The 13525-nt window shown below is 45.6% G+C and overlaps 1 protein-coding gene across 1 annotated transcript in view; it reads right to left on the reverse strand.

The window, feature by feature from the left end:
* LOC137527786 (properdin-like) overlaps nt 1–13525 on the reverse strand; it is a 95838-nt gene that overhangs the window by 11913 nt on the left and 70400 nt on the right. The window contains exon 7 of the mRNA XM_068248686.1: nt 10673–10864. Coding sequence (XP_068104787.1) covers nt 10673–10864 — 192 coding nt within the window. The remainder of the gene's footprint in view (nt 1–10672; nt 10865–13525) is intronic.

Below are 13525 nucleotides of genomic sequence, written 5' to 3' on the forward strand. Positions count from 1 at the left end.
CAAAATTCACCTATTGATTTTCAAGGGGAATATTGAAACTGCTGCCATTCTTACACTGTTTATAGCAGAGGCTTCAGACTTGTTACAGTTGGTCATTGGGTGACTGGGGTCCAAATTCACTAAAGGGGCAGGGCTACAAACAGCCAATCAGATTTCCTTGCTGGATAAACTGCTTCCATTCACACATTTTTGATGCCAGGAACCTGAAATCTCACAAACTTGGTCATTGAGTGACTGTGTGTCCAGGTTACAAAAAGTGGGCGGAGCTAAAAACAAATTTCACTGGAAAATATAAACTGCAGCCATTCTTACACTGTTAATGGCAGGGTTCTCAAACTTTGCACAGTTGGTCACTGGGTCACTGAGATTAATATTCAGGAAAATGGATGAAGCCTACAACAGCCAATCAAAATTCACCTGCTAATTTTCATGGGGAATATTTAAATTGCTGCCATTCTTACACTGTTAATAGCAGATGCCCCAAACCTGGTACAGTTGGTCAGTGGGTGACTGGGGGTTCAAATTCAGAAAGGGGGCAAAACCACAAACAGCCAATCAGATTTGTGTAATTATAATGGGAATATACAAATTATTGATACCAAGGACCCCAAAGCTCATAAACTTGATAATTGAGTGACTGTATGTCAAGGTTAGAAAAAGTGGGCAGCGCCAACAACTACACATTTTTTACATGGGAAAATATAAACTGCAACCATTCTTACACTGTTATTGGCAGGGTTCCCAAACTTGACACAGTTGGCCACTGAGTGACTGTAATTAATATTTAGAAAGTGGGTGGAGCCTACAACAGCCAATCAAAATTCATCTATTGATTTTTTCAAGGGGAATATTTACATTGCTACCATTCTTACACAGTTAATGGCAGAGGCCTCAAAGTCAGTCAATGGGTGACTGGGTCTAAATTCACTAAAGGGGGGCGGGGGCACAAACAGCCAATGACATTTGTTAGATTGATTTCAGCTATTCTGTTATTGGCTGGGTCTTCAAACTTGACACAATTGGTCACTGACATGATTGGGATTAATATTCAGGAACGTGGGTGGAGTCTACAACAGCCAATCAATATTCACCTATTGATTTTCAAGGGGAATATTTACATTGCTACCATTCTTACACTCTTAATGGCAATTGCCTCAAATCTGGTACAGTCAGTCACTGGGAGACTTGGGTTTAAATTCTGAAAGGGAGGCTGGCTACAAACAGCCAATCAGATTTGTTTAATATCAATGGAAAAATGCCACTTATTAATGCCAAGGACCCCAAAGCTCATAAAATTGATCATTGAGTGACTGTATGTCATGGTTAGAAACAGTGGGTGGAGCCAAAAACAACTAACTTTTTTAAATGGGAAAATATAAACTGCAGTCATTCTTACACTGTTAATGGCAGGGTTCTCAAACTTGACACAGTTGGTCACTGGGTGTATAGGATTAGTATTCAGAAAAGTAGGCGGAGCTACAACAGCCAATCAAAATGCACCAATTGATTATTATAGGGAATATTGAAACTGCTGCCATTCTTACACTGTTAATGGCAGAGGCCTCAAACCTGCTACAGTCACTCATTAAGTGACTGGGGTTTAAATTCACTAAAGGGGCGGAGCCAAAAACAGCCAATCAGATTTATTTGCTGGATAAACTGCTTCCATTCACACAATTTTGATGCCAGGAACCCGAAAGCTCACTAACTTGGTCAGTGAGTGACTGTGTGTCAAGGTTACAAACACTGGGTGGAGTCAAAAACAGATTTCCCTGGGAAAATGTAAACTGCAGCCCTTCTTCACTGTTAATGGCAGTGTTCCTCAAACTTTGCACAGTTGGTTACTGGGTGACTGGGATTAATATTCAGAAAAGTGGGTGGAGCCGAGAAAAGCCAATCAATATGCACATGTTGATTTTCAAGGTAATATTAAAATTGCTGCCATTCTTGCACTGTTGATGGCACAAGCCTCAAACCTGGTACAGTTGGTCATTGGGTCACTATGGTTCAAATTCAGAACAAGAGTCACAAACAGCCAATCAGATTTGTTTTTATTGAAGCCAAGGACCTGACAGCTCACAAACTTGGTCATTGTCCAGGTTACTGCAGGCCTTCTTACACTGTTAATGGAGGGTTTTCAAACTTTGCCCAGATGGTCACTGGGTGACTGGGATTAATAATCAGGGAAGTGGGTGGAGCCTATAATTGCCACTCAAAATTCACCTGTTGATTTTCAAGGGGAATATTTAAATTGCTGACACTGTTAATAGAAGATGCCTCGAACCTGCTGCAGTTAGTCATTGGGTGCATGGGGTTCAATTGCTGGAGAGGGGCGGAGTCACAAACAGCCAATCTAATTTGTTTAATTTCTATGGGAATATACAAATTATTGATGCCAAAGCTCACAAACTTGGTCTTGAACACTCAAACTTGAGTGTTTGTGTGTTAGGGTTAGAAAAAGTGGGCAGAGCCGACACCAGCCAAATACATTCCCGGGCAACAACGGGTAATCAGCTAGTAAGGTAATATTTATAAAAGTCTGATTAGCATCACAGGTGTCAAATTCCACTCCTTAAAGGGAACCAGAGATAAACGTTTCACACAAAATAAACATATCAGTCCATAGCTTATAAAGAATAAATGCTCTACCTGATAATTTCACCGCTCTGGTGTGCCTTTTTTAGTGTTTTTTATCCATTATTGCTCCAGGAAAAATCAAATATGTCAGCCGGCTCAAATCCCTTCTTCTTCCAGGTAATGAGTTGTTCTGGATGTGCTGTCTAGGCTATATGAGACTAGGCTGCTATCTAGGCTATATGAGAAAGGCTGCTGCAGCCTTTCATCTGTGTGCTTTCATTTTGGTATGATGTGCAGCTGCCTGTAGGAAGTCTCTCTCATAGGAATGAAACTGCAGTCATCATCAGTATCTATGCTGAGTGCACACAGAGCACAGAGATCATATTGCACATCCACACATGTCTGTTTCAGAGCTTCTCTCTCAGCAGCAGCAGCCCCTCCCATGTCATCACAGCTCTCAGTATGCAAAGCAGCAAATCTGAGCCAGGAGGTGGCAGGCTTGGGCTTGAAAAGACTCCACAGAAGAGTGACTCAGCTATAATGATTCTAGGTCAAACCTAGACTGAGCCAGTCGGGGATTCTTATCACAGCTGCTAATAGACTACTTAAGCAGATAAGAATGAAACTAAAAGCAGGGTAGGTGTTTACTGTCGTGTTCCCACTGAGAAATGTAATAAAATACATGAGGATGCTTCGTCTCTGGTTCTCTTTAAGAAAAGACAAACAGCATTTAGGCTATGTTCACATTATAAATCGCTACGCTTTTTACGCACTTTTCTAAGTGCTTTTGCAGAGCATTTTTTTTTTCACTTCCTGACGTTAGGGGCTGGTTCACACGGATGATTGGCAGCGTTTACCGCCAAGTGTTCGGGACTCATCGGCTAAACTCTCCCGTTCAAGTGAATGGTAGCGTTTAGCATCGCGCGGTTACCGTCGATTACCGTCGATTGCGCAAACACTGTGTTTCGATCCCGTTTTAACGCGTCCCTTTAGTTGGCCCTAGAAGCAGCATGCGGCGTCCAGGGCCGGCTAGCCGCCGCGGCTTCATGTCCCCTTACGGGGACAAGAAACGCCGATCGCGACGGGAAGCCGACGATCGCCGTACTGCCGCCCCCCAACAAGACGTCACAGGATGACGCGGTTTCCCAGCTGCCTCAACGCCGCCTGTCGTCTGGGTGAACCAGCCCTAAGTCAGGAAGTGAACTCTTTCACCTGGAAGTTAATAGATACAATGTATCTATTCATAGAAGTGCTCCAGAAATCGCTATACAAAGCACTCTTCAAGCACTTTGCAATTTCTCTATACCTTCCACTATAGGCAAATCGCCCCAAACAGTCAGCGATTTTTGGAGTGGATCAGAATCGAACCGCTCATATGTGAACACTCTGATAGGGAATCATTGCACAGGCGCATTTAGGGCGATTTTCAAAATCGCTGGTGCTTAAAAAAACAAACAAAACGCTCTAGATGTGAACAAGCCCTTACTGTATATTGCGCTTTTCTCCTAGCATACTCAAAGCGCCAGAGCTGCCCCCGCTCGGGGCGCACTCAGAAGGCAGTAGCAGCCTTACGGAGTCTTGCCCCAGGTCGCCTACTGAATACATGCTGGCTTACTGAACAGGAAGAGCTGAGTAGTGATGGTCAAGCAGATGCAAATAACTTTGAGTTGATGCAAATTTATGCAAATTTGTATGCACTTTTATGCAGCTTGAAAATGAACCAATCAAATCCTGCTGAGGTAAAATTCTATTGGTTCATTTTCAAGCTGCATAAATATTGCAAAACATTTACATCAACTTGAAGTTATTTGCATCTACTTGACTATCACTAGTGCTGAGGTTTGAACCCAGGTCTCCAGGCACAGCCCTTAACCAGTACACTATCCAGCCGCTAAAGGGGCCCATACACCTAACGATTTTCCCAACGATATACGGCTGATTCGATCACAGTGATTGAATCGGCTGTGAAATTGCTGCACACACCGCTGACAGAACGATCGATTTCCAGCATCCGACAATTTACTCTGCTTCATTTAATGTTCTCACATGACATGCTGCAGCTCAACACAATAGCTGGCTGTGAGTCTGTGACAAACAAACTGCTCGCCCTCTCAGCCATTCATGCTTCCCCTGAAATCTCTGCGCCTGATGCAAACATTTCACCTTGTTTCATGAGAGAACCGGCCCTGAGAAGAGCCCTCCCTCAACTGCAGCATTAGCTCTTTATTGGTCCTGTGCTTGTAATGCTCACTTGTATAAAATGATTTAAATTGTGGAAATCATTAACAGCCTGTTCCCCACCCCCTTTTTGCACCTCTGTTGTCCTTGGCAGGTTTTGGTGCGCCGTATCAATTGCTTATGTGTAGAGTGCTTGGGGTGCCCAATGTAAAACTTGCACAGGGGCCCATAGGTACTTAGCTACACCACTGCCAAAAATGTGTGAGGACCTCGGACCTTGAGGACTAGAGTGCGACATAATCTAGCTGGGGAATTGCATGCATTGTCCATAAAGAATGAATGTGACAGGGAAGCCCTCTAGTGGTAGCCTTGTGTGGTAATCCATTTGGATGCTGATTAAAGGCTATCTGAAATGATATGCAAGAAGTTTAGAATCAGGATGATCCCGTAGAATCTCATTATAGTAAACACTGGATTAGAGGCCTGCATCGGGTCGGGTACCCGCGGGTTACCAGAAATGTGGGTCGGGTTTGGGTACCCATTTTGATTTTAACCGGGTTGCGGCTTGTGGGTTGGGTGCGGGTACCAGATTCACCAGAAAGCGGGTTGCGGGTCGGGTGCTGGTAGCGGGGCTGCGGGTGCGAGTCTGAAAAATTAGACCTGCACAGGGCATCAGGCTGGGTACCTGCAGATACCCGCGGGCTACCTGAAATGTGGGTCGGGTTCAAGTACCCGAAAAAAATTAGACCCGCACAGCCCTCTACTCTGTATACAGTAAACTCAGTCCTCAGGCCCCAGCAAATGTGTCCGTATAAATATACAATGTATGACCAATTCTAATATAGTAAACTTCTGATATAGCAAAATACTTTTCCCGGGCCCTTGGAGTTTACTACAAATGGATTCTACTGTACCATTTATTGGCTAACTTGGAGGTAAACAAAAAGTAAGCTTTCGGCTAATAAGCCTTCTTCAGACTTTTTTCCTGTATAAGATGTTGATAAATGGTATCAACATACCAGGGCCGAGCCTGGGCGGGTGCTGCGGGTGCATTGCACCCAGGCACCTGTCTCTGACAGGCGCCGCCCGGCCGCCGCTCACCTCCTCTGGCCGCGGCTCCCTTCCTCCCTGTAGCCGCCGCTCCCTCCCTCCCTCCCTGTAGCCGTCGCGTCACTCAGACCTCGATCAGGCGGCGACCAATCGTGTGGGTGCTAGGACCTAGCACACCGCACTGATATGCGGAAGTGTCATCACTTCCGCATATCCGGCGCCCGCTCGCACTGGTCGGGTCGGCGCTGATCCTGAGGTCTGCAAGATGAGGGGGGAGCGGCGGGGGCGGCGGTTAGAGGGGGGTGTGCTCCCTGTCACTCACTGTCTAAAGGGGCTCCCTGTCAATCACTGCCTAAAGGGGCTCCCTGTCACTCACTGCCTAAAGAGGCTCCCTGTCACTCACTGCCTAAAGGGGCTCCCTGTCACTCACTGCCTAAAGGGGCTCCCTGTCACTCACTGCCTAAAGGGGCTCCCTGTCACTCACTGCCTAAAGGGGCTCCCTGTCACTGCCTAAAGGGCTCCCTATCACTCACTGCCTAAAGGGGCTCCCTGTCACTTACTGCCTAAAGGGGCTCCCTGTCACTCACTGCCTAAAGGGGCTCCCTGTCACTCACTGCCTAAAGGATCTCCCTGTCACTCACTGCCTAAAGGGGCTCCCTGCCACTCACTGCCTAAAGGGGCTCCCTGTCACTCACCGCCTAAAGGGGCTTCCTGTCACTCACTGCCTAAAGGGGCTCCCTGTCACTCACTGCCTAAAGGGGTTCCCTGTCAATCACTGCCTAAAGGGGCTCCCTGTCACTAACTGCCTAAAAGGGCTCCCTGTCACTCACTGCCTAAAGGGGTCCTTGTCTGTCACTGCCTAAAGGGGCTCCCTGTCACTCACTGCATAAAGGGGCTCCCTGTCACTCACTGCCTAAAGGGGCTCCCTGTCACTCACTGCCTAAAGGGGCTCCCTGTCACTCACTGCCTAAAGATATAAAACATAAGAACGATACTCCCATCTCAAGACATATGAATCAGGTACACCCACACTCCAGGTTTGATATATCCTTTTGGGGTATACAACAATGGAGAAGGCATATAAGAGGAGGAACCTTGACAAAAAATTAACACAAGTTGAGTCCCAATGGATTTTTCGTTTGAATACAATTGCACCCTATGGTCTAAACGAAGACTTCAACCTAGCCTGTTTCTTATGACACCACTATTATGGTTATGTGTGGTGGGAAATACATATGCAATCCATAGAGGATCTGGTCTGGGAGACAAGATCACCATGACACAGATAGATATGGGACCCTGCTAGCCACACAACCTGTACAAAATAGGTGCATATTACATGATCTAGGTGTATAGGGTCTCCAACCAGGAGTGGGCCTGAGATTTTTATATGAGGGAAATATACATGCTTATGCAGTCTGATGGAGTTGTCAGGGTTTATTCCTTACCAATCTGTCCCACTTTGGGATGTGTGTTTTCCCTGGGGTACATCCTGTATTCTGAGTTCTGGCCATCAGGCTAATGTATCTGCACAGTATCAATATATAATATAGGCATCCCCATGATTGATAGTGTGTTCTACCTGTAGGGGTTCCGATTACCCCCCCTTACATATGTGTAGCCAACCCCCTTGTATTCTACAAGGACCCAGACTATTTATGAGTAACCACTTAGTATCTATTACCTGTGGCATCTATAGTGATGTAAACATACATCCAAAATGGCCGCTGTTACTATGCCAACCGGCGTATTCAACAGCTCAATGGACCCGTACATAGAGCGTTTGGTTACCATACCAACGCCTGACCAATGGGAAGTAATGAGACGGAGATTCGGAAGTGACGTCTACGGAAGTGACGTCACGGATAGGGACGCCGACTTCGCGCCATTCTATCCCTCAGCGTTATGCGTCCATACAGGCAACTGGACACACGCATGTCGTACTATACTACGCATTGCATGGCGGATATACCCCGGAACAGGTATACAGATACCGTCTGCCCACACCCAAGTGGGCGTACTCTGCCTGTCCTCCCAGTATTTAATCTCATGCCGAACGCGGCACCTCAGCTCTGACTGGGGCATTTGCTGGGGTTTATACTGCTGGTGGGGGGCGCACTTTGTATATATGTTGTCACACTTTTTACTGTAAATATGTATAGCATCTCTTTGAAAAAGCCGTGAGGTGAAACATGTCAGAGAACCATATTGCAGCACTTGTATTATAGAGCACATCCACTTTAAAGAGACTCTGTAACAAAAATTGCATCCTGTTTTTTATCATCCTACAAGTTCCAAAAGCTTTTCTAATGTGTTCTGACTTACTGCAGCACGTTCTACTATCACCATCTCTGTAATAAATCAACTTATATCTCTCTTGTCAGACTTGTCAGCCTGTGTCTGGAAGGCTGCCAAGTTCTTCAGTGTTGTTGTTCTGTGATGCATCTCCCCCCTCCAGGCCCCTCTCTGCACACTGCCTGTATATTATTTAGATTAGGGCAGCTTCTCTCTTCTCTCTTCTCTTTTACAAGCTGGATAAATCGTCCTCTGAGCTGGCTGGGCTTTCACATACTGAGGAATTACATACAGGCAGAGCTGTCTGCACTCTGCAGGAAGAAACAGCCTGACACTTCAGTGGAAGATAGCTGCAGGGGGAAAGAAACACACAAATGATCTCTTGAGATTCAAAAGGAAGGGTGTATACAGCCTGCTTGTGTATGGATGTATTTTCTATGTGTGGACATACTGTACATCAACCTACTTCCTGTTTTGGTGGCCATTTTGTTTGTTTATAAACAAACTTTTTAAAATTGTTTTTAACCACTTTTAATGCGGCGAGGAGCGGCGAAATTGTGACAGAGGGTAATAGGAGATGTCCCCTAACGCACTGGTATGTTTACTTTTGTGCGATTTTAACAATACAGATTCTCTTTAATGTATATACCTCCAATCAATACTGAGTGAATGCATTGTTACCTACTGACAGCTCTAATACCTGGGCCATTAACTCCCTTAATTGGTGAAGAGTTTCTGTCAAGGTGCATTCATATTCAGTGTCAGTGGGGCCTGAGTTTTATTTTGTGTGGAATAGCTACACCACACTCTGACAGGACAAACAGGGAGTGTGGGGGATCAGCAAGGACCTCCATACTTAGCAGCTCGCACTGCATCTGCATATCAGCACCCCATTTGAGGAGTCACATAACTATGAGACTTCAGACCTCTCTATTTTAGATTTAACCCGAGCAAGTGATACGCTTGTATACCTATGTACTGATAGGGCTTGTCCATGCGGACATAGTGTTTGTCTATTTATTTCCCTGGTACTATTCTCGGCTAGTGTGTGGATCAACACTTAGCCAGATTCTGTTGATAGCTTAAAGTACTAATTGAATTGTATTATTTGTTATGACCTTCTGCTAGCTTGACTATTCTTCTCCTCAATGATTCTGTACCTTTGCCTATCTGATATAGTTGCCGACTCTGCCTGAATAACTACTCTGATTTAGTTTCCTGTCTCTGTACCGTCTCTGTCCGCCTGTTGCCAAACCTGCTTGTCTGACCTTCCTGTCCTCGCCAGTGAGTTAGTCACTGGTGAGGGATCATCTGCTAATATCACCTGCTTCTCAGATGATCAGTAGCTTCAGTACAGTCTGAATCACCTGCTCCTCAGGAGGTCAGTAGCTGCAGTAGTCTGAATCACCTGCTCCTCAGGTGGTCAGGAGCTGCAGTACAGTCTGAATCACCTGCTCCTCAGGTGGTCAGTAACTGCAGTACAGTCGGAATCACCTGCTCCTCAGGTGGTCAGTAGCTGCAGTACAGTCTGAATCACCTGCTCCTCAGGTGGTCAGTAGCTGCAGTACAGTCTGAATCACCTGCTCCTCAGGTGGTTAGTAACTGCAGTACAGTCTGAATCATCTGCTCCTAAGGTGATCAGTAGCTGCAGTACAGTCTTAATCTCCTGCTCCTCAGGTGAATAGTCACTACAATATTCTCTCCTCTGCTTGCTCCTCAGGTAGTAGTGGCTTCAGTATAGTCTGAATCACCCGCTCCTCGGGTGATCAGTACACTTGTTCAGTATATTTCTACCCGCTCCTCGGGAGATCTATTACACTACTGTCTACATCTCCAGCTTGCTGGAGTTGGTTCTCATCTGTTATATTGAGATATTCCCCTCTCCCAGCTCCTCTGGGAGAACAAGTATCTCTATCATTACTGTTGCACCAAGCACCTATGATTACATTGGTTGTTCTGGTTCTGGCTATACTAGTATTATTGGTGATTCTGCAGATCACACATAATCAGGTATAGCATCTGTATTGTTGGTGATATTGCAGATCACCAATAATCAGAGAAATCTGTCCTCACTGACACCAATCGTTACATGTAGCCTAGATCAAGGCCAGGGTGGGGGGGAATTGAGGGGATACGTTAAGGAGTTGGACAGCTTGGGCAAAGAAGGAGTTTCTGTGTGTAGTGGTCCTGGTAGGTAAGGACCTGTAGCAGCGTATCGAGGGGAGAAGATCAAGATAACAGTTGCTGGGATGAGGGGGGTATTTCACTGTCCTGATGGACCTGGAATGCAGTCTGGAAGACTAGAGAAAGCACGTGGTTGGTGGGGGGTGCCAATCATCCTCTCCACTGAATTAATGATTCCAACCAAAGCTCACTCCAACCTGAAAAATCGCAAATACCTTTTGTATTAAAGGATACGTTAGCACAAAATTAAATTAAAAACAGGGGGAGCAGGCATGCTTAGTGGGCTCTCCTCATGCCGTAGTTTGGCTATGCCTAGAAACAGCCCTGTCCATGTCACACATTCTATACATTTTAAGTAAAACAAGCACATAAAAGAATATTGGCTTACAAAAGCATTTGTCTACATTGTAGCAATTTCGGCTTTCTCTTCTCTCGCCTTCACACCATTCTCCACCATATTGTGGTTCCAGACAATCTCGTCTCCGATTCTGAGTGCCCACCTTCTTAGTACACTTTATATCTGCATTCAGCAGCGTGCACTCTGACCAATTTGATGGCCAGTCTGACCATGTCCCATCAACTGCAAACAATCATGAAAAAAAAAAAGGTTAAAGTGTAACTGTCGTGCATAAAATCAAAAATCAATTCTTTATTTTTATCTGGTAAACAAGTAATAAGGATGCTAACCAGGCAACCAAAAGTTAAAATCACTATAACTTTTCTGGTTGATAAATAATCATTCCCCAGTTTACCTGACTCTGAATTTGGTACACACAAATTTTGGTACACAAAAAGGAAGTTGCAGGGCATGCTGGGTTGTCTTTTTTTTGCTTCTCTACTTCCCCCTCAGACTTAACTAATGCAGCTTAGGCTGAAGATTCTTTCCCTCCTGTTTTCCCCTCCCACAGCTCTGTTCCTCTCTGATTGGCCAATATTTCTCATGCTGAGACAATGCACTTTATATAGTGAAGGACGGGCAATGCATACACAATCGGGCAGAGGAGAGTAAGGGAGGAAATTACATCAGGATTGGCTTCAAAATAGCCATAGTTAAAATGGGAAATTGTGATGAATATAATGGCAGGTGCAGCGAGCAGCACCGCCGCCGCAGCTGCCTCCATGTCTCCGCTCGTTCCTCCGGCGGAGGTGGTCTGGGGGCCGACGGCTGCGGCGAACGGTTCCGCCACCGCAGCTGCCCTTGTGCCTCTGCCCGTCTTCTCGGCATGTAGGACGCCGAGGATGGAGCTTTCTCCTGCTCACAGGGTCGCTGTCTTGAGCGGGCGCGCGCACAGACAGGACCTTTATTCCAGGAAGAGAGGCGTCAACTGACCTGCTGGTCGGCTGACGTCAGAGGAGTCCCACGGCGCCCAGGATTGGCTGATCCAGCAGGGGCGTGCCAGTGGGGTCTCCTCTGCTTCTTAAGCCTTCGGGCTTCATTCTGCTGGTGTCTGTTGTCGTGAATACTTGCGTGTTAGCGCTCAGACCTTAGACTAGATCCCAGGTGTTGATGCTAAGGATATCACACCTAGTCTAGGATATTGCTACCTTGCTATTGTTATTTGTTAGACTAGTTCCCAGGTGTTGATGCCAAGGACTTCACACCTAGACTAGGATATTGCTTATTATTGATCTCCTGTGTATGACTCTTAGCGATTTCTCTGACTCTGATCCTGCTTTCTGATGCTGTACTTTTGCCTTTCTGCCTACCTGTTGCTGAACATCTGCCTGATTTCCGATTACTCTTTTGTCTCACGATTCTGTACCGATACGTACCTTCCTGTTGCTGAACCTCTGCCTGTCAGACCATTCTACTCACCAGTGGGCCCTCACCACTGGTGAGGTGCTAGCTCCACCAGCTCCACTCGTGAAGTTGTTCTTTAGTGCAGTACTGTTTGTATCTCAGGCATGCAGTATTGTCTGAATCACCCGCTCTGTGGGAGATTCTCTCTCTTCAGTTGCTGTATCTCCAGCTTGCTGGGGGAGTACTCTATTATACAGTCAGTGTCCTGATAGTACCTCACCAGCCCCTCTGGTGAGGTCTCGCTAAACTATTAAAGTTACGGTTGCACCAAATCACTACACTCTCTGCTCCTTGTCTGCTATACTAGTATTATTGGTGATTCTACAGATCACCCATAATCAGGTATAGCGTCTGTATTATTGGTGATTCTGCAGATCACCATATAATCAGACATCTGAGCTACGACACAAGACCGTTACAGAAATGCTAAGAAGGATTTTCTCTTTTTTATTGTAGAAAAATCACCAAAATCAAAACGTGGACAGTGCAAAACATATGTTATGTAAGTAGAGCAAGTATTTATCTACTTATATATGTGGTTGTTTTTCTGAGATAGTATGGCTGATAGCTCATCTTTAAAAATTAAAGTGAACCTCCGGACTAAAAATCGACTCAGCAGCACTGAAAAGGCCTGGTGTTTAACAGTTTCACAGCATCAGAACTTTGTTTCTCTTATCCAAGCCTCATTTTTAGCTGCACAGAAGAAAACTACCCGGGCTTTTTTCCCCTGATGCTGTGCAAAGCATGCTGGGATTTCTGATGTGGTTATTCTTCTTCTGCTGTTTTGGTGCAAATTTTTTTTTGACATTTTGAATTTGACATTTGAAGCCTTGCGTGTGCAGTTGGGAGGGGTAATCAGTACACAGGATAGTTGGAACTGTGTCTCCTGCTCCTTGTCACCTCCTTTCAACCAAAAAGATGGCTGCCCCCATGACAAAGATGGCAGCCTCCATGAATCACAAACATTTGCCTGTTCTTTTAAAACAGGGTGGGTAAAAAATTATATTACCTATCTATTCTAATTAACATAACTAATGTAACTTGATGACAGTATGTTTGTTTAGGCTGAAGTTCCCCTTTAGGAACAAGCTTATATAGCAGGTAAATTCCAGGTTTCCCCGTAATCAATAATGCAGCTCTAATCCACCATGACTGAGGCCCCCCAACCCCTTGACCTGAGAACCCCACAGTCCGTGGCGTAACTGCAATTTATGGGGCTACCCACACTTTTATGGGACCCTCAAATGTTCACACCCTTTCCCTTGGTGACCCTCACAGCCTTGGTGCCCATCTCACAAGGATCATAAAACAAGTGTGGCCATCATGATCTTCCCACCCATAACTAGTGTTGGGCGAACAGTGTTCGCCACTGTTCGGGTTCTGCAGAACATCACCCTGTTCGGGTGATGTTCGAGTTCGGCCGAACACCTGATGGTGTTC

Source organism: Hyperolius riggenbachi, chromosome 8 (assembly GCF_040937935.1).
Source record: "Hyperolius riggenbachi isolate aHypRig1 chromosome 8, aHypRig1.pri, whole genome shotgun sequence".
NCBI lineage: Eukaryota > Metazoa > Chordata > Amphibia > Anura > Hyperoliidae > Hyperolius > Hyperolius riggenbachi.